This window comes from Tigriopus californicus, chromosome 2, assembly GCF_007210705.1.
Source record: "Tigriopus californicus strain San Diego chromosome 2, Tcal_SD_v2.1, whole genome shotgun sequence".
In the NCBI taxonomy this organism is placed as follows: domain Eukaryota; kingdom Metazoa; phylum Arthropoda; class Copepoda; order Harpacticoida; family Harpacticidae; genus Tigriopus; species Tigriopus californicus.
In genome coordinates, this window is record NC_081441.1 from 5154958 (window position 1) to 5176148 (window position 21191).

The following is a 21191-nucleotide window of genomic DNA, read 5'->3' on the forward strand; positions in this document are numbered from 1 at the left end:
ATCATCACAAGAAAGTAGAAGACTCCATTTTGAGCTCGACTTTCGGTTAGAGCTTCTCCTGTCCAAACCAAAAATTATGTTACAGATTCAACCGTCTTCATAGAAGGCCTCAAATACGTACCTATGCAGTATGTATAAGTGTATCGTATTCATCTGAGAATTCAGTCCAACACTTTTATCACACGGACACAAAAACAGCCAAGCGTGTTTGAGAGCCCTTTGTGGTCCGCTTTGAGAAGAAGGATCTTCCATTCCAGAGAATCCATGCAACGAGGATCTAGGAACGAGTGCTCCCGGCAACAAGATCAACAAGAACAACGAGAACTCCAACGCCATCGGAGGCAAGCCCTATCAAACGGCGTGCATGCATACATGCAACCAAGCAACCATGATGAAAGGTACGAATAATGGGCTGCGTCGATCTTGGACGCTTTGGAAGATGAGCTCGTTGATCTTGAACTTGAATTCCAACGCCGACAACAGACAGTTGCAAACGTGACCCGGACCTATTCAGACCTCCCGGGAACACTGCCCGACCAGATTCGTGTCTAGTGCTTCAAGAAAGCAGAGATATGAATAATTGGGTGAGTTGCTTATTGATCTACTACTTGGAAAAGCCTGAGGGGGGGGGGAGAATGAGTATGTTCGAAAAGACCCCTCAACTCCTGGATTTAGAGACTAGAATGAGGGATTTTCAAAACCAACTTTCACAGACAGAGTTTACACCCACAGAGTTTTGTCAGTTTACTCCATTTGAAAATTTAGAATAATTAGGATGATTTCTTAAAACTAAAGGTGTAGATCATCCGTGTGTGGATAAAACTCACTGCAGGTTGATACGCCGGTCTCAAATTACATGGTGTCGCTAATCTTGAGCCCTGGAATCTTCAGATTCAAGTTACATATGCAAAAGCAATGCCAATAAAATGAACATCTATGGGTTATATGGGGCGTCAAATCGGGTTGAAGTACAACTTTGGTTGTGAATTTGACTTAAACCCATTTTTTCATTAAAGAAGCTGCATCGAACAAATGCTGTTGGTTGCCAGAAGACATGGAATTAGCCTCATTATCTGGGACAACGTCATCCATTTTAGTTTGGCCACCTCTCGTTGCTTAGTTATTAGGAAGGTGAAGACGGACAAAATGATTCAAATCTCATTCTATTGTGCACTCTGCATCCTGTTTGGAAAGAGCTGTATCTTTTTTTCTGGCAGAACGCTGTCATTTCAAAGTATTCATCCTTTTACAGGGAGGCAATCGTTCTTTGATGAATGGTGGCGATTCTTTTTCTTTAACCAAGCCAAGTGTACAAAGAGTAAGTGAATTATTCTTGTAGCGACTACCTTTTTAGTTTGGCCACATCTGCCAGACGTTTTTCGCCATTCAAAAGCTTCTCCTCAAGCATGGGAGCATCATAATCAATTATATGCAAGGCTGAACCAACGAGGCCTGGGAATTCTATTCCGATTTGTCACGTAAATCTTAGCCAAAGGGGTAAATAAATATATAATTTGCAAGATCCTTTCAAATTGCTTGTACAACATTTCCAATAATATCATTCATGTCTTCCTGTTCCTTAAATACAGTAGGACCAGCTATTTCATTGTAGATAAATGAGTCTCTAGGTTTTCAACTTCAGGACGGTGTGACAGGAAAGTTTTGAGCCCATTTACTTTCTTTTGCATTTCAATTACATGCTTAACTCAAAGGCTACGGTGCAAAAAAATTGATTTGTTGAAATAATGCTTATGGTGCCACCTCCATGGCTAAAAACTTTCTAGTCATCCTGCATTTCTTGGCAATGTGGGTATCATCGTTATTGTAGGTTAACAATTACACCCAGAATAAATTACCAAAGTGTTGTGTTGTGGTGTCAAAAAGAAGGTGGCCATGATTGCCCATCAATATCGGCCCAGGCAAAGGTGATGCCATTGTTTATAGCTGAACTTTTAAAAGTTGTGGACAACAAACTGAGTAGATGCCAGCCGAGCATCAATCGATGATGCCATTTATCGCTCCATAACACTAATCCATCAACCATTCAATTCTCAATCAAGTCAAATTTAACATCATTTTGGGGAGGTCGTGACTAATGAAATTCAAATGAGATGTCGACGGGTTTGATGGATCATGATGCTTGTCACTCTCAGTACGAATCAAGAGTCGATGAACCCAAAGTTCAAAGGCCATCATTCCTAACCAATTTCAATGGCTATTCAGGTTGTCCTTGGTTAAGGGTGAAGAGCATAAAGATAAAACTGATCATCGAACGCTTGTCACGTTGCACGGATAATCAAACTATTGAAGCTTGACTATTTAGTAGAATAACCATTGGTCAGAATACCAAAGTCAGAGCGCAATAAAGGCTTTGCTTCTTATTTACTTCCTGATTACCTTGCCATGTCCGTACATCTAAGTCACACAATAATAAAAGTTGGGCGAGTATTTCTTCAATTGTAACTAAAACTGTTAACCTACGTATATCAAAACAAACCTCTTGACCAATCTACATTTCTTTGGAGTACATTTTTTCCACCTATATTGTCAAACTATTTCCTTACAGGGTGATAATTCTTGTGCTCCCTTCATGCATGCAGTATTAGTCAAACAAGGCCTGGGAAGAAACACCCTGATTTGCTCATTGTAATTTGTACTTAAGCACTTAGCTGCTACTTCACATGACATCGCCTAAAGCGTCATCAGGACTTCTCGTGCGTGCATCGTGCAAATGCGTCGAGGAAGTCTCAATATTTAGGAACAAGCGCAAATAAGAAACAGGGGAGGAGGAAAGCCCATCTTTCAAACATCACACGACAACCCAGCGTGCATTTTTCTTAGCTACAATCCGCACATTTTTGGATGGCCTAATCGTAATTGAGTGCAATTTATAATGCCTTCCAGAGCAGCCAATCGTGCATCTTTTTTAAAAAAAAGTCCAAGGAAACAAATAATCGGTTATGTACAAGCTTTTTGCAGTGGCGCTAAAAAATTAACCTCATTAAGCATCGTTACTCTCAACTGTGCGAGATGAATAAAACAAATCTATTATGGGAGTCGCAGAGAGCGAACACCATCCTCAAGGCCATTAAGTTTGGTGCAAAAATTTGGATCGATTAATTCCCGTCTCATAGAAAGAGATTATCACTGCTCCAGATCGCACTTCTTTTGGTCTGATGAGCTTGCCAAAATGCTAAAGCCTTTGTTTAACATCTCCCTTAGTAACTTCAAATCATATCATTCTTCTTGGCGTGTCTTCCTCACCAGGATTGACCCAGCAGGCCCTTGAACTATGGTTATCATTTAGGCCATTGACTTACCAACTTATTGGTCGGTTGTCGAGCTCAAGCTGTGCAATAAATACAAGCGTAAATCCAGGTTGTCACGATGAGCGCCGGGAGGTGGAGAGGGTCATCATGAGCTCAGAACGAGCTGTTGCTCTGCTTAGAATGATGTTCAACTTCAAGGTCGGGTTCAGAGCAAATCAGCACCAGGTTCAGTGACCAAGGTGGTTTGAACCAATTTTCTTGCCATCTAGCCCAGATCATCCCCATTTGAGAGTTACCAACTCAAACCTTCTGGTTAGGCTCTCTCACTTACTACGTACTATTTATTTCATTGGAGTGGCTTTATTTGAGCTCAATTTTCCTTATACGGTCGCTGGGGTATTAAATCGGAGCCGATGCAATTACCTTTTTGGGGGTGTCTGAAACTTCTGAATGGATGAAAACATAAACATGCATAGAAAATGACGTTTGAGAGACGGCTTGTCGAAATCACGGCTAGTCACGGTGCAGATGAGTAAAGAACGCACACGCTGGATTTAGTTATGGGGACCTTGCAAGTCAAAGATTGACTTCCGTCGAAAAAGCATACGACGAAGAAGTCGTGGGAACATCAGCCATTCTTTGTTTCTTTGCAAGTACTAAGATACTCGTACAGTACTTAATGATAAATGGGCGTCTGAATATAATTACGTTCGTAAGTGGATCCTTGCCCTTGGACCTCCAAATAGACGAAATAGACGATGAGCCAGCCTAAGCTTGACTGATGAACATTTGACGAGGATGAGTCTGGAAATCGTTGATTACATTTAGGTGCACAAGATCCCAATCGCTATTTTCAAAACCACATTCGATGGTCTTCCAAAGCATTTAATTCTACCTGTGGTTTTATCACTTTGAATTGGAACAATCAGTAGAGTACGCTGGATGATGATTCGCCCAGGGCAAATCCAAATTCCAAATAGACTCGAATGGTTTTGCATCATGTGTATGTGTACTACACTGTACGTACACATACATAAATTATGCAGAAGAGTCCATTGGACACTCCTCATCAGATTGGACTTTTCGCCGACGGGGTTTGGGTCTAATGTTTATCCGATATGCTGACGATCTTTGGATATGAGGGTTTTATGCAAAATAAGTACATTTCTCTAGTCTTGGCTTTTGAACGGCATTTCAATAAGACTTCTTAGCAGATGCAGGCAGCTAGTGACGCTGGTTTCTGGGGCGCACAATGACGTTGCACTAAAATTGATCGCAATCAGCAATGCTTGGCAACATTTGACAAGATTATTGTTTCTCGCTGGCTTACAGATAGACGTTGTGTTGTGGTCGATCGGACATTATTCCATGTCATTGTAATTAGTCCCCTTCAAACGCCCTTACCCAATCTGTTACGACAACGAAGATGATACCAATGACTCTACGTACAAAATCAAAGGGCGTTTTCTTCTCCTTTCAATTTCAGCTCTCCGTTTCAACTCTGCAGCTTGTGCTGCTCAGCTCTGTATGCTTACTTCAAGCTCAAATCGCAGAGGGACAGCACAAGGGCCGAGGTAATCACTCTCCCGCTCCCAAGTTTGGCGATCGAATCAAACCTTTTGTTCGCGGAGCCAAAAGCCTGAGGCAAACGTTTCCCTTTAATGCCCATAACAATCAGGCCAACAGGGATCAAGACCATCATCATCATGGACACGAAGCCAATAGTGGTCAAACAGTTTCGAGTAACAATCGAGGCTCTCGCCAAGGCCAAGGCAATGGGGTTGCATTAGACATTGGCACCATTGCCGCTGCTGGAGAGCGTTGCATTGACAAGGTCATCACGGTTGAGGAAACGGAATATGACAACGTGATCAATTGCAAGCATAGCTACTCGGAGCGATGTCATACCACGTACAAGACGGACTATACCCCGCAACAGGAAGAGGAATGTGATGAGAATTTCAGGAAGAACTGTTTCATTGACTACAAGAATGTGGCCATTAAAGAAAAAGTGAAGGTCTGTTTCCAACCTTTGGTAAGAAATTGTAACATCCCAGGACCTATTGAATGCTCCACCGAGTACCAGACTCAATGTACCACCAGGTAAGGCGGACGATTCCCTGATGATTCAAGAAGAAATGGGTTTACACAAATACTCGTACAATCATTTCAGGTACCACGAACATCAGGTGGAGGACGATGTTCCCAATTGCGTTGAAGAGCAAGAGTTCAAATGTCAGCAAGTCACTAAAGGATACACAACCGAGGAAGAGTGCAAAGCTTGGCCAGTTCAAAAATGTAACCTTCAGCGCGAGAGGGTGAACAAGTACACTCCGGAGACCCATTGCGAGAAGGTCCCCTATGAGCTGTGTGGACCCTCGTCTTGTCCCGTCGAACCTGGACCAGAGCAATGCCAAGAAAAAGAAGAGACGGTAATGCAATAAAGAGAATAAGAAGGGAGGACGGAGTTAGGCAATAACGATTTAACATTCCAGATCGTTCAAGAGACTCCAGAAGAAATCTGTACCCTGGAGCCCCAAAAGGAGTGCAAACACGTTACAAAGCTTGTGCCCAAACTTGAGCCCTCTGAGAATTGCGTGGATGTACCCAAAGAGATCTGCGTTCGGCAGAGAAACAACCCAAGGAAGGTGTCCAGGCCTATTGTGAAGAAGTGGTGTTACACGCCCACGGCAGAATCTGGTCTTTTACCCGGAAGCCAATTTAGCAATGGCAACAATAATCAAGGCAGTAGACCCCCCACCAATGTCACACCACAAAAGCCTCAAGGATGCATTCAAGGTAGACCCGTGGACTATTGCCCCACGCGGTCTGGCAATGGACGATGTGATCGAGAATGCAATACACGCGCATGCGGTTATGATGGTGGTGATTGTAATGCTCCCGTGACCACTCCTGCACCCACAGGATGTCTCCGAGGAAGACCGTACGATTATTGCCCGAGCCGTGCCAACAACGGTCGTTGTGACCGTGAATGCAATACACGCGCATGCGGTTACGATGGTGGTGATTGTAATGCTCCCGTGACCACTCCTGCACCCACAGGATGTCTCCGAGGACGACCGTACGATTATTGCCCGAGCCGTGCCAACAACGGTCGTTGTGACCGTGAATGCAATACACGTGCATGCGGTTATGACGGTGGGGATTGTAATGCTCCGGTCACACCTGCTCCTCAAACAGGCTGCCTTCGTGGAAGACCTTATAATTACTGCCCCACCCGTGCCAACAACGGTCGATGTGACCGTGAATGTAATACCGCTAGCTGTGGTTATGACGGTGGAGACTGTAATGCCCCTGTAACACCTGCTCCACAACAAGGATGTGTGCGTGGAAAGCCCTACGATTACTGCCCAAACCGCTCAAGCAATGGAAGATGTGATCAGGAATGCAACAATGCGGCCTGCGGCTATGATGGTGGTGACTGTCTCGTATCAACCGTCAGACCTCGACCCCCGCCAACCCCAGCCCCTCAAGGGTGTCTTCGAGGACGACCAGTGAATTATTGCCCAAGGCGTGCCAATAACGGGCGATGTGACACAGAATGCAACACTTCAGCTTGTGGATATGATGGAGGGGACTGTAAAGTAGTGGCCCAACCCCAGCGGCAAGGTTGCATTCCCGGTAAACCTGTGGACTATTGCGAGAGGAGGTCCAACAATAGACGATGTGACTATGAATGTAACAACCAAGCTTGTGGATACGACAATGGAGAATGCAATCAAAGACCTTCTCCCCCCCAACGCCCTCAACGACCCCAAAGGCCTCAAAGACCACAAAACACACCTCAAAGAGGCTGTCTAAATGGATATCAGGCTAACTACTGCGAGAGTCGACGTAATAATGGCCGTTGCGAACCAGAATGCAACATATCTGCTTGCAATTATGACGGAAACGATTGTCGGCAACCTGCTCCTAGACCGCCTTCTAACGGATACTTACCCCCGCCTGCAAATGGTTATGGCAAATGATATGGCTGAGGTTGAATGCTTTTTCCAAACTATCCTCTTACCAACCCCACTACTGCCATTTTTACTTGTACAAACTCCAAGTATTACAACTAGTCGTAACTTTGCTGCTTTCGACCAACTTTTAAATACACTGGGCATTATCTGGATAAACATAGTTTTGTTTTCTGATGAAACGGCTTCGGTAAAAGCTAGACAATTTCACGCAACCTTGGTAGGCACTTTTTGCGCTGAAGATTTTTCGTCAATTTCTCGCGACTTTTCCCAACTTCAGATTTTGCTTGATTTTCAGATATTTCTTGGGGAAGCCATTTGACGGAGGAAAAAATGTTACTTTCGTTCAAGTGAATAATGTATTGGCATGGTATGCTTTTTGAATATGGCAACAAAAGTCTGGAAAGTAACTCACATCAAATATATTGCACGAAGTGACAAGGTTTTAGGGGGTCCCATCGGTCCTGGTCACTCGACAACCACACTTATCACAAGAATGTCGCAAGTTGTCTTGGCATACTTGGCGCTTATACAGGCCAAAGAGCTATTAGTAACTCTATGATACAGACGGTCTAACAGAATTTGCTCTTGACTAGAGAGTTGGAAACGGAGGGACAACTCGACGATAGTGGATGAGAAAGTAATGCCCAGACTGAGTCTAAGCTAAACCATATAATTCGGGGTTTCGGACCGGTCCTTCGAGTTACTGGTCGGTTTTAATCTTAGCGAGGAGGCCAAATGACTCGGGGAATTGGAAGAGGCGGACACCGCATTGTACATCGCGGCAGCGCCGTACCCGCTGCCCGCGCCGTAAGGGTAACCAGTGGCTCCTCCGGACGCGACGGAGGTTGCTGTACTAGACATCCCTAATGGTGACACTGAACTAGAGGGGCTGACCATCGAGGAGGCCATCATGTTATTGAACCCCTGGTTAGGATGACCCATTGCGGAGAGACCCCAGGAGAAGCCCTTGGCTAAACTGGGCGTGGCTTTGGCTGCCCAATTGTTATAGGGTGAGTAGCAGCTGGAGTAGAATGAGTCATCGAAAGCGGCTTGAGGCATGAGTGAGTTGAATTGAGATCCAAAACCTCCGGATGCCGCCACCACAGCTGCCTTACTGAAGTCTCCCGCCGCATTTATAAGATGTCTTTCTCGTTTCCTCCATTTGGCCCTGCGATTCTTGAACCAGATCTGAAAGGTAGACAACATGTATATATAAGCAATGTATTCATATAAATATATCTATATCTATATACAATGCTTGCCGTGAAGCTAGGCTGTCGCATCAAGGCTGACCTCGGCTCTTGACGATGATGTGTAAATTTTACTTTGAGATAAAACTAAAATGCAAGCAGTAGTATGTGGCCAACGGCGACAATCTTATCACTTTAAAAAGACCAAAAGCCGACTTTTGTTAAGTCTTGACTTTGACTTGACATGAGGGGCAACAAGCGTTGAACATTTGATGTCGGCAAAACGATTCTTCTGTCTACTTGAGCAAACATGAAACATGTCGAAGACCCCTTGCTGGCTCAAACCCCATTCCTTTACCAGTCTTAGTATCTTTTGAAGGACTTGCGATAAAAGGAGTGATCTGACAAGAGGACATGACTCGAACTAATTGATCGAATGACCCGGATGTCGTATGTACTCACCCTGACTCTTGGTTCGGTAAGACTTGTCCACATGGCGATTTCTTCCCGGACACTCATATCCGGATAGCGATTTCGAGTGAAAAGCGCTTCAAGCTCTTGGAGCTGCTGGGATGTGAAGTGCGTCCTTTGCCGTCTTTGGCGCTTGTTGTTCTTATTTTTTCCATCCTTGGAATCATCTAGCTGACTATCGGGGTTCTCTGGACTGCCCGGATCATCATTGGGATCTAGAAAAATTACGATTTTTTCCAATTGAAATTCATTACATCGAACTACAACAACAGAGAGCGGTCTCCCTTTTTCCCTTACCTGACTTAATTTTGACAGTGGACGTGGGTAAGTTTGTGCTATTTGGCGAGTAACTTGCTGTGGAAGAGTTGTCCAAGTTGTTATTCGGACTGTTCAGATGATTTTGATGAAGACTTGAAGTGGTGATGCCAGGTGGGGTGAACGGGCGATGTGGCGGTAAGGGTTGATTAGGCGGGTGATGATGGAAGCCATGATGGAATGATGAGACCATGTGATGGGCGTGGTGACTGGCCGAGCTACCATAGGAGGAGTGTCCGAGGTCTCCAGAGCCGGAGCTGCCTCCGTTCTGTTGGCCATGATGCTGTTGTTGTTGATGATGGTGGTGATGACCCACTAGACCTTCAAGACCCGTGAGCTCGGACAAGTTGGAGGCGGTTGTGGGTCCCAGGCCAGCATGAACGAGACTGGCAGCCGCACTAACTGCTCCGGCTCCAAGCATATCCATAATCACTTTGTAATCTCACGGAACAAGAGCCAGTTGCAGCCCACAGCTGCAAATACTAGTCCCGTGGAAGTAGAGTTAATACTTTGGCTTTTCAACCTCTACAATAAGGATTTGTTCTGAATCCGTATGGATTTCCAAGGTGATCCCTATGATTGCACTAACACTGATTACGACGACTTAAAGGACGAGAGAGATCTCCGCTAACTGCTCATCCAGTAGCACTTTCCTTTAGAAAAAGTCGCTCTTGAGTTTCTCAGCTGGCCCTCCGGTTCACTCCATCACCCTCGGAGCTCCCTAAGGCTGGCAAACACTCCCATGGACCTCTTGTTCTCCTTCTCGCTCCTACCCTCTCACGGAGACACATACACACACACAAACACCATCACATGCAGACACCCATACCCACCCACACACTCACCCACTCGCTTAACCAGGCTGCGGGCTAGCGAGCTAAACGAACCAAATCCAGATCGTTCAGCGACCGCGCTTGCGTCGCCTCCCTGCCTGTGAGCCTTGCCCAGCGACGCAATAGGATTCGATCGACGAACGGCTGTCGGCAAATCCTCGCTTCCTTTCCACCGCAACGACGATTTTATCTCCATTCGAACGGCGGCTCGCGGCGCGTTATTCGGTTGGCGAAAGGCAGTGGCGAATCTCCGCTAGAGGCGGAGCCTAATCCGAAGCGATTGAAAGAAAGTCTTTGATTCCTCTTTAAGGCACTCGATTTTCTTTTCCATGCAATCAAAAGGTGCATACGAGGAGCAGGCGGATGGACGGGGAAAGAACTCGAAGGCTCCTCCAAGTGATCGATGATAAGCGGCTCAAATGGGATAAAGTCTTTTCAATCATGTACGTACGTAGGCATAGGATGAAAGAAAAGTAGATTCCCTCCATTGACGCTCCAACATTAACACGATGGCGCACCGCCGATCAAAGCACATTCAATTGACGTGGATTGTCGCTACATATATTTTGTACCCAGGCAGGCAATTCGAATCGACCGGGTTAAACGCGGCGGTCCTCGCTGAATGGGCACCATCAGGCGCCTTTCCACATTAAAATCCCATTATGTTTCTCCCAAGCACCATTTTAAAAGCAAGCGAAAGAGGACCTTGCTTATTTTACGGACCTGGTCGAAACACAACCCGGGAAAATGGAGTTAAGCAACTGCATGTACCCATCCTCAGTTGAGAGTGAGGTTGGCTGAAAGCCTTTAAGTTTCAGCCTTGCTCGCTCTTAGAACCAAACAGGCCATTCCCAAAGTCTAGGCCACTGCGCAAGTCGTTAAGCCCCGCCCCATTAAAAAGCCAGTTCGATCTAGGACAACTAACGATAGTACGTACCGTACGTACATAAGCATGAGTGCACTACTACTACTACCACTACTACTACTCCACTACTACTACTACTACTGGCTTGGCCTCGGCGGCTTATGGCATACTACTGTATGCTCCTCTCGTGGCAACTTCTTTACTCCATACCATCGGCCCTTTGGTGGAGTACTAAAGCTGGACCAAGTATTCCTCTTTGGTGTTCCCGGTTTCCACATGCCAAGAGTGGTGTTAGTGTTAGTGCTCTAAGACCGTTTTCCTGCTAGCTAGTCCACCATGACGTCGTCATCGTCCTTCTAAGAAAGCTGATATCTGGTATAAGTAATTGGATGGTCGCCGTGGTGGTGGTTTAGTGTATTATTATGCCTACGATTTCCATTGGCTTGGAGGTTGCCTATTTTTTATTGCATGCAGCCACAACAACAACACTGCGACTCGTGACGAGCCTGACAAGTACCCCAAGTATGAGGCCAACGGGAGCCCTTGCCCCCCCCTCTCTCTCTCTCTCTTTCTCCTTTTCTCCCTGAGTGAGTGCCCAGATCCATTATAAGAACCCCCGAGCCTTAATGGCATCAACAGTGGAACAGGATTTCCAAGAAACAAATTACAATCTACCAATAATTTTCCGCACATTTTCCCACCGAAATTGAGTTCGTGCTCACTGCACATGGGGCTACTGTTATGGTTGCTGCTGGTTCTACTGCTGCTGTTGGAGATCATGATCATCGTCATTGTTCCTTGAAACCAGACGGCACAAAGGAAGTAAGTCTACTGATGTCAAAATGAGTCGGCTCTGATATGAGAAGAAGATTGGTCCCGGATCTAACAGCTATGTTGTTAGTGGTGATGGTGGTTCTGCAAGAAGAAGAGCGTATTGCTGCAGTAGTAGTGGTAGTGGTGGTAGTGGTAGTGGTGGTAGTGGTAGTAGCAGCACTTGTAGGGTGTGGACTGCAGCTACTTTCTTTTGGTAGTCGTGGGGAAGAAGCAAACCAGGAGGTAGTGCCACAGTAGCAGTGGTAGTGGTAGTAGAAACGGGACGTGTGTTCATCCATGGAAGAATACAGACATAGTGGAACTTGGAAAGGGAAGCAGAGGGACGTGCTTCACATCCGACGTGAGAGGGATTATTAAGACCTCTCTGGCTCTTCGTTTCTTCCTTCCCTTCCTCCTCACTGTATCATCGTATGGCTGGGTTCAGAGTATTTCGGAGCAATCCAGCCAGTTGTTGGAGAATGGGGGGAAATCATGGTTCAATGCCTTTCATTTTGTTTTCTCTTCCTCTCATTCACCCCAAGAGAGAGGGTAGAAAAAATATACGAAATGGGACCAGAGGAGCACCCTTCAATCTCGTCTTTAGCAGGTTTTTTAACAATAATGCCCAATGGACCGAACTAACCCCCATGGATGTCGTAGTAAAAAGAGAAATACTCCTAGTTACCTACCTACGTACTGTACTTCGAGAATGATCAAGTCCCCTCTTGAGTTGAAACCAAACACGTCCTTAAAGGCTTTGTTTCGTTTACCCAAGTGCATTCCAATCCAGGCTGTTTCATCAAGGCTAATGCATTTATTTCTACATTACCATCTTTTCATGGTTGTGACAAAAGAAAGGACCAAAGTTATTTCTCTGGGGTTATCCTCTGCGTTGTATGCTTATGTAGACGTCGCCTCTCTTGATCCATGGATTGTGTCCGGGAACTCGAGCCATTCTTCTGGGGACAGAGTTTTGATCCCAATGTGTTGAATATTCAGCGAAGCACGGATAATTTTCCTCGTCATTTCCTCCGACCGTTTTGGGGCATTGTTTGGCCAAGATAATTGTGTTCCAGCATTGCGGAGCAACTCGATTCCAATGGTCCCACGTACAAATGCTCGAGAGTTTGTTGACTGCCAAAAGTCATGAATTTGTACTCGCCACCAAATCTGATTCGTCACACGAAAGTGAGTCAGTTGTGCTCTCACATTGTCGGGCTTCATCAGAAATGATCAGGGGTAGAAATTGGCTCTGCTACTTATGCTCGGAGCAACGTGTACGTTCAGAGCCAGTCCTTAGATCGTACGAACAGTACATACACGCACGCAACATTCGAATGGACCATTTCCCCATCTCTTGATGACTCCATTATTCACGAATTAGTTCTATTTGACTTGACTGGAGAGCAAAAGTGAACCAAACCCAGGCTTACATTCAACAGATTAACCCTGATTTGTAATTTGGACGAAGGAAATCAATGCTAATGTACCAAGAAAGGGGCAACAGTTTGTGTCTGTCCTCGAGCAACAATTATTGAAATAGAGAGAGAGCGAGAACAAATGCTGAAACGGTTGCTGGAAGCTGCACAAGTTCCCAAGGCTAACTGATTATCGAACGACTGTCAGATTTGCTTTGGAAAAGCAAAGCAGGCAATTACAAAGACACTTCGCTTCGCCTCTGTCTGTAGCCAGTGGAAGCCAGGCATTTCAAAATTCAAAGTTCTGAACTTGATGACTTTAACAGAAACCTTAGAAGCCAAAGAAGCCAAGAGCAGGGCCGCCAGCGACTTGAGTTGTTGGAATTCATCTACGTGGGAAAGTGTGACTCTGCAACCGTTGGACCAGATCCTCATTCGTCAAAGCCAATTGATGGGGTCGACACTCAGAGGATGGATGGATGGATGGATCTTTTGCGACGAAAACATCTGTTTCTTGGTTAAAAGTGTCGACAAGAACAAAAAAAACGGGCATTCCTAATTCTTGATCCCACCTAAGATGCGTTGCCATTGAGGAAACGGAGCTGCTCGATCCACCTCCAGTCCTCCTACCTTTGTCCGGACATTAGTGGAATCTTTAGTTCTCAAATAAAAGGTCATCTTTGGTGTCAATTGAAGTCGTTGCTGGAACTGGAACACGGCAAAGCCTCCCAACTTCCACCTCCCACCTCTCAACTCCGTAGTTGGCCCATTCGCCTCGTCGGGTCGTCAAGCCATTGGCACTGTTTTCCCACTCTCGGATCTAAATAGGCCATTTTCCGGCCCTATTTCATCCTCATTGGGTCCTATTCTTGGGAATGGCTCTCTCGCCTGGACGGTTTCCTTTCGCTTGTCCATGGAATTGCATGAAAGAGGGGGGGCAAAAGGGACCGAAAGCTCTTGTGTTTCCATACTGCACATCCAGCACAATTCTATATACATACGTACTGCCAGAGTAGTGAGAGTGAGTTGGACATTGGCACCCGGACTACTACTGCCGAGCAATCATGGTTGGGTCGGGTGTGGAGCCGAAGAAAATTACGAGATGTAATGGGATATTAGAAATAAGCTCCTTCAGCTCGAGGAAAACATATTGCTCGACAAACGAGATTGTACATTTATGGACATTTCCAATTGGATTTTGGCCTCGCCCACTCACCCTCTTACAGTACTCGCCGCGACACTACGCACGCCACCACATTCTCACAGTCAGAGGATCAGCCCTGTCACGCTCACTTAATGAGACAAACTAGTGATGGAGACATTCGAGCTGGTTTTGGACCACTCTCTTTCTCTCTCTCTCTCTCTCTCTCTCTCATCACGGATCCATGATTTCCCAGTATTGTCTGAGGACCAAGACGAAAGATTTGATGCTTTTATTCAAGCAGTACCAGCCCAAAAGTCTTATAACGGTGGCTATTATCCCATGGATTGTCATTGTCATTATTATTGCGTGTTCGTTCGCTTTCTCTCTCCCTCGTTTTGGGCATTGGCTATCGATTACTGTACAAGAGCGTGGTCGATCGTTTATCATTGGGGAGAAATCCCAACACGTGCCTTTGTGTTAGGTGTCATCACTGCAGCCGCAATCTGATTCATTCTTAAATAAATGTCCGGACTTGGGACTGCACACCTCCAAATAAGTAATGTCTCGGCAGGTGTTTTGTCTCATTCACAAACTACAGTAGTCTTTGTAACTTTGGTAGTGTTGAAGCAAGTTAGAGATATGACTTGAAAAATAAGCTAAATGAAGACACACTTATTTATGGCAGTGTTTCATCATTTCAGCAGTAACTGAGGCTGTATAAAGAATACAAAGGTCCTTGTGGTGGATCTGATATAAATCACACACACATAGTAACACGTCCGTAGAACCTCAAAGAAGATGCAAGTTGAGCCATCTGCTCGTTACGAAATGATCGGTGGCCCCGAGGTCCAATTTGGGGTCGGTGGATGCTCCTTCAAAACTCAAACAGGTTCAATCAAACCTGGCATCTGTTTTTATGATGCGCACTGAACGTGGTCCATTTGGTGCCGTAACTACTTGGTAATCTTAACCTACGTGTTATCTTTAGATGGTGTTGACATCAATTTGTCTCTCCATTCTTCCATAATCCACACATGGATGGAACTTGTAACTAACTGGCCATATGGAATCATTACATAAATCTCGCACCCTCGTCACATTCTACGGGAGCACATCGCAAATTTCGTCCCCTGCGAATCGTTTCAGTATTGGCCTTTAGCCTAACATGCGGTATAGCCGAGTTTGATCAATGGACGCCACGAGAATCCGGTCCCATCCCTAGTCAAACAGGTGTATGTAGTGATGCTATCATTCCCAAGTACAATGGGCATCCCGCTGGGACTTGAACGTGAATCACTGTTCGCCTCAACCCCATCTCATCGGGTCCACAAATCGCATCGCCTCATCCGAACGACATGACATTGTGAGTATGCGTTATTAGGAGACCTTTCCATCCATCGGCCGATCGATCGATGGTCGATTCCATTGAATGTGATGCCAACATGCCGGTTTCAGGCCTGGAATTGGTGGCCAATGCTTTGAGGGTTGAGCTCCAATTTCAGAGACGTTTCACCGTACTTATGGATGCGTTGTTTTCCCCTGGGTATGGTTTAGTGGATCATATCGGGAGAATCCAGGCCAGACTTTTCAATTACAAAGACTAATCACAATTGCTCAAGTTGGGGGAATCCCCCTCCCACGGTGGAGATGTCTCTTGGGAGTCGAGATAAATCACCACCAACCAAAGAAGGTAATTTGTGTCGCTGGAGTTCTTGGAGCAAGCTCTAGGGCTCTTGAGCTCACAGTTTCACCGCTCTAGACCAAGCAGATGGTTGTAACAAACAAGAGGTTGGCAAAAAGTCAAACCGCCATAACCATAAAACAAATTTGAGCATTGCATCCTTCCTTATGACTGGAATGGAGCGGCGGGCCGGTCTTCCAGTAGAATATTAATATGCTATCACACATGTTTGCTCTGTCTAGTGTGTGGAGTTAGTGGCTCAATTATTATGCTAATAGCCCATGGGGTTGACTTTGATCAAATAGTGGCATGTGAAATGAATGTTCCAACCAGACTGTTCCGGGGACCAAAAGCCAGCTCCAATAAACCCCGATGTCCGTTTCCTTTCTTTTTTCTTTATCCCGTATGGGTGCGGTGTGATGGCGATGGAAGGAGACAAAAACTATGTTGATTTTGATGTCACTCCCAATCAATCTAAAATCGATATTTGATAGCCAAGTTCCAATGGATTGGATGAAATGCGTGGCTTAGCCGTAAATGCGCCATCGTCCAGATATTTAGCTCAGGGCTTAGATACCGAAATCGAGCACGTGGGGAACTGGCATAAGCTTTGGTGGGTTGATCATTGACCTGGTTGAGAGGCTCTCTATATATTATCTACTGTATCATCCATCTGATTTCTCAGGATTCTCGACGAGGTACAACGTCGTAAAAAACCATTTACAAGATCTTCAATTGCTCTTCGAGGAGCTCATAAATGAGGAAAATTATGATTTTTCTCACGCTCATAAAATCCCATTACGGACATTTCCCTCCTTACTTTTTATTGAACAGACAGCATGGCAGAAGTTTCGGATAATGATACGGTTTTTTTTTGCTCTTTCCATTCATCATCTATCAAGATCTTGTATCAACATTGTTTCTCGTTTTGATCTCGTATTTCCCGCCCGTTTCTCTTTCTCTAGACAGTTGTTGGAGGAGCGAAAAAAGCTCTCGCCATTTTTGCTACCACCCTATTCACAATAATAATACGCTGTCCAAGTGGATGGAGTGAAAAAGAACGCTCAGCTCACGTTTCAAAGCGAGAAATCCCGACTGGGTGCGAGAACATCTTCGTTTGACTACTGATTGTCGTAAGTGTTTTCTCAGTCATTCGAGTGAAAAATCATTCCGAGCCCTCGGAAAAAAACACTGCTCTCATATCCGCGAGATCGCCACTAGAAGTCATTGGAGCTTTACCCCGGAAGAATTTCTGCTCCCTGTTTCGAGCAGTGCCATTTTGGGCTTACGTGTGAACGAGCGAATTGAACTGTTGATAATCTCATTTGGAAATGACAGTCGTTATCCTATTAGTCGGGAGCATGAGCACTTGTCGTCAGATCCAATAACTGATGATGAGATCTCACTTTCATGTTCCCAACCTCGTTCCCTCGGCATATGGAAGAAAAAAAAACCTTTCACAGACGACTTTTGTACAATTAGGAACGTTGCCATCTCAATAGTCGTTATGTAATCCATCAATATACTCTATGTATTTAGAGTGAGCCCCTCAACCCCGTTGGTGTTGGCTTTCCACTTAAGGCCATCATTTTTTGCTGGTTGTGCAGGTTTTCTTGGCCACGAAGACGAGCCAAACGATCGCTAGTTTGCTCTCCACATCTTACCTATTCTTGCTCCCGATCCTCGTCGTTCCGTTGTCGGAGAATCGGAGAATTGGAGAATAGAGCAGCAGTACAACAGGAGTCGTTAACGTTGGCGTGGCTACTATTGGTCGCTTCGCTAACTACCATTAAGGTAATCCCCCCAGATTAAGGGGTGTCAGGTGAGCGAGCCCAACACAAGAGCGACCTCGACCGGCAAAATTCCCTCTCTCTATTTCTCTCTCCTTGGCCCTCCCCTACATACGCGTACACACGCTGCTATGTACGTACATGTATGTACTAGCAGTGCTCAGTCTTTTCTCTACATATTGCAGTATCTGCGTATCCTCTGGCTTGCTTTCCTTCTTGCCATGCCTATCTCGGATCCAATCTGGTCGGTTCAACATTGGATGACTGGCTGCTGACCAATCGCTGACCGTGGATTTTGCCAATGGAATGGGGGGACCCGCCAACTGGTGTTGGGGATGTTGGCCTTTGGGCATCAATTCTGGTCAGTTCTTAGTCCGTCCGAGATATCGATGCTTTCCTGGACAGGTTTCTTGTCGTCGTTGCTGCCTTCGTCGTTTCAAGGTTAGGAGTAGTTACCAAGAAGTCTTGGTCAGAACGAAACATTTGAGGGATGTGTCGACAGGCTCAATGTTGACAGCCTAATGGTTGGAACAGGAGATTGATGAATGGTTCAAGATATTAGCTGGAGCAGCCACGGAATTGATTGGGGAGTGATTTACAGCCATTCCTAACCTTTTATGACTTCTGACTGTACAAGCTTCTCCCACCACGGAAAACAAACGCCATCCATCCAGAGCTGCTGAGTTGAGTGCCAAATGAGGCCACCAAAACAATGCGGAAATCAGGCACCGTTGGTCGAGCTGTCATTTCCACGGGAGTAATGACATTTTTGCATGAGTCTTTGCTTAGGTCGGATAGGAGATGCTCGTACGTTTAATTGTAGTAAGTAAGCAAGCAAGCAAGCCAACTAGCGAGCCAGATAGCATCAAGGGCCAAGTCAAGCGATAGGATGGCAGCTGATAGTTTTTGTGGATGAATCCTGACGACCACCCACCTCGGACCAATTGGCAGTTCTTCTCTCTTTCATTCTTCCCAAAGATCATCAGGACAATCGAAAACCCCTTTACCTCCCTTCCAATCCAATAGCGATTCTGCAGACCCACGAACGAACCATCATTTCGTTTTGGGAGCTTAAGATTGCTTCTCCGGGGTTTTATGACCCTGGCTAGCCAGCGAGTAGCACACCTCTGCTAGCACCACCACCACCAGCACCACCTTCTGCTGAAGGTTGGTGGGTTGGTGGGAATATCGCTCCTTTTGGGGCCGAAGAGAATTTGTCATTTTCTTTGATTACAAAATCCCTTATTGCTTAAACAGGGATTTCCAGGGGTTTCACTCTTAACACCAAGGTATTCGCGTGGTTGGTACCAATTCTAAAACCAGGGGATTTGTGCCATTGGTTCGGTCCCGGACGGGTCAACCAACATCCATTAATCAACACTAAACGAATAGTATTCCATGCACAAACATCAGGACATTTCCAGCTTTTGCGGGCAATGGAATTACTGCATACATGCAGCTTTATTGTATATAATACAAACCCTACTGCTTGAACTCCAAGAGTATAAAAAGAATGCTACTTCGAACGAGGGAAGCACTCCATTTGGGGAGTACGAGTATGTGTGTTTTTCTGTACAGATGCATAAATACTCCGACAAGAGGGAAAGATGCTTCAAACGTCGTTAGTGTCTACTCGTACTAGCCCCATAGTCGAGAGACCAAGTTACTTGTCTTCTCAGGGATTCGAGTCTCCCCTTGGAACAAGAAATCCCACATAATCCCACTACCCCAGTTCCAAGGCACATCCCCCTGGCGTGGCCAGGTCGGCTCAAAAAACGCCACCCAAAACTTTTGTTGATCATTTCGTCGGTCCCGTCACGTACAGCCTTTCACAACGACTTTTGCGTAACACTTTGAACAATAAGGCCTCGCACGAAAATTTAAGTGTCGATCAAATGAGGGATGGGTCACACTGGTATCGGAGATTTCCTTTGGAGGCAGGCTGCTCATGGGGGAAATCTAAGACATCCACCACCCAACAACCCTCTGTCCGTGGTGTCTCTCCACCTCCTTTTTCATCTTCTCCTCCTCTTTCTCCTCCTCTTCTTTCTTCCTCCCTTCCTCTCTTCTTTCTTGCCTTCCTTCCCCAACTAAAGAAAGGACCAAGTGAGCAATGCTGAAGAGCTAGAGCAGCTGCAAAACTTGCTTCGAATGCATCCAATTCATTCCTTACCATCAATGCTCGTATATACTCGTACAACATACCTAGACTATCTACCCAATGAACGGTCGGTCGTTTGCTGCTTGACCCTGTGTTACTTTTGCTCTTATTTCCGATGTAAAAATGAAGCGGAAGAGGGAACGCTAAATGTCGGATTCTGTACTCTGTGGTTGATGGCCAAGGCGTGTACCTTGTTAGCTTTCCCACCGTGTAGTTTATCAAGCAAATACTAATTCGTACAACATGGAGACCATATACTTACTGCCAGAGATACCGTCAGTGTCGGTATCGGTATCGGTGATTCCGTGTGTAGCTAGCCGGCTTTAAAGTCTGGGTCGACGAGCCCAGTGAACGAGGATCAATCCCCTTCATCTATCGACTGTTCCTGTGTATATGTGTACGCACTGTACATGTAGATACCGTCCCCATATCGTCAGTCGGCACTGCTAAACGTTTCGTGTACACCGTAGTAAAGTAGCCAGGATCGGAAAGTCTTATATTTGCTCAAAGATTGAAGGGGCAACTATTTACTCGCGTCCCCCCTTATCATCATCATCATCATCTTCATCATCATTATCATTACCTTCATCATCATCATGATTGCCGACCTCAGATAGGCAGTCCAAGGTCCCTCTCAAGAAGCAATGACGGCGGAGAGGCGAGCAAGTGGACGATGATAACACGCATGTTGTTGGGTTTGAAGTTTTCCCGAAAGTGTCAATAGGCCACCCTTGTTGAAGTGTCAAGCATTGAGGCAAAGCGCAATGGAAGTTGCCAAAGCAATTGTCGATATCTAATTTTGGATATGTAGCTATAGTGCACTACTTGCCGTTTCTCGGGAAGCTTTTCGACGAGCCAATTGCCCAGATCTTGTTGCACTTTGTTTGGCCTTCCCATTTTATGGAGGCAGAGAGCGAATGTGTTTGCATTAGATTTATGAGCCAATATCTGGGCAAGGTTTCAACGAGCGCAACACAATCAAACAAGATGCTGAAATGATGATTATTGCAGGATCCCATGAGCTCCTATACATGCTAGTACTTACATTGCATATGAAACCCATGTTAGAGACTCAATATAGTTTGAGGCAAGAAATGGTTAAGAACGTCATTGACAACCAGACAACTAAACTTGCGTTTAGAGGCAAACAAGCTATTTGAGCTCGTGTGATTTGCACTCATGATGATTTTTGTTTGCCCATTTTTCAGAGGCCAAGCCAGATGAGCGTTGATTGGCCCAAAGTTCTCTCTGGCTTCTT

The 21191-nt window shown here is 45.6% G+C and overlaps 2 protein-coding genes across 3 annotated transcripts; one reads left to right on the forward strand and one right to left on the reverse strand.

Moving 5' to 3' along the window:
• The first annotated feature begins 351 nt into the window (after positions 1 to 351).
• LOC131893173 (protein lin-12-like) lies at positions 352 to 7408 on the forward strand. Of its 2 annotated transcripts, XM_059243138.1 has the most exons (5): positions 352 to 584; positions 1253 to 1318; positions 4756 to 5372; positions 5443 to 5701; positions 5765 to 7408. In XM_059243138.1, exons 1-5 carry the CDS (start codon positions 573 to 575, stop codon positions 7256 to 7258), a joined length of 2448 nt encoding a protein of 815 aa, XP_059099121.1. In that variant the 5' UTR covers positions 352 to 572; the 3' UTR covers positions 7259 to 7408. The 2 variants fall into 2 exon arrangements, with proteins under 2 accessions (XP_059099121.1, XP_059099122.1); XM_059243139.1 differs by lacking the exon at positions 1253 to 1318 and having other exon boundaries at positions 355 to 584.
• A 183-nt stretch (positions 7409 to 7591) lies between these two features.
• On the reverse strand, positions 7592 to 10013 carry LOC131893181 (pituitary homeobox 3-like). The gene is made up of 3 exons (XM_059243147.1): positions 9211 to 10013; positions 8905 to 9128; positions 7592 to 8440 (listed from the first exon to the last, which is right to left on the reverse strand). The coding sequence occupies exons 1-3, from the start codon at positions 9653 to 9655 to the stop codon at positions 7913 to 7915; spliced, it is 1197 nt and encodes a 398-aa protein (XP_059099130.1). The 5' UTR covers positions 9656 to 10013; the 3' UTR covers positions 7592 to 7912.
• Between the last annotated feature and the right edge of the window lie 11178 nt (positions 10014 to 21191).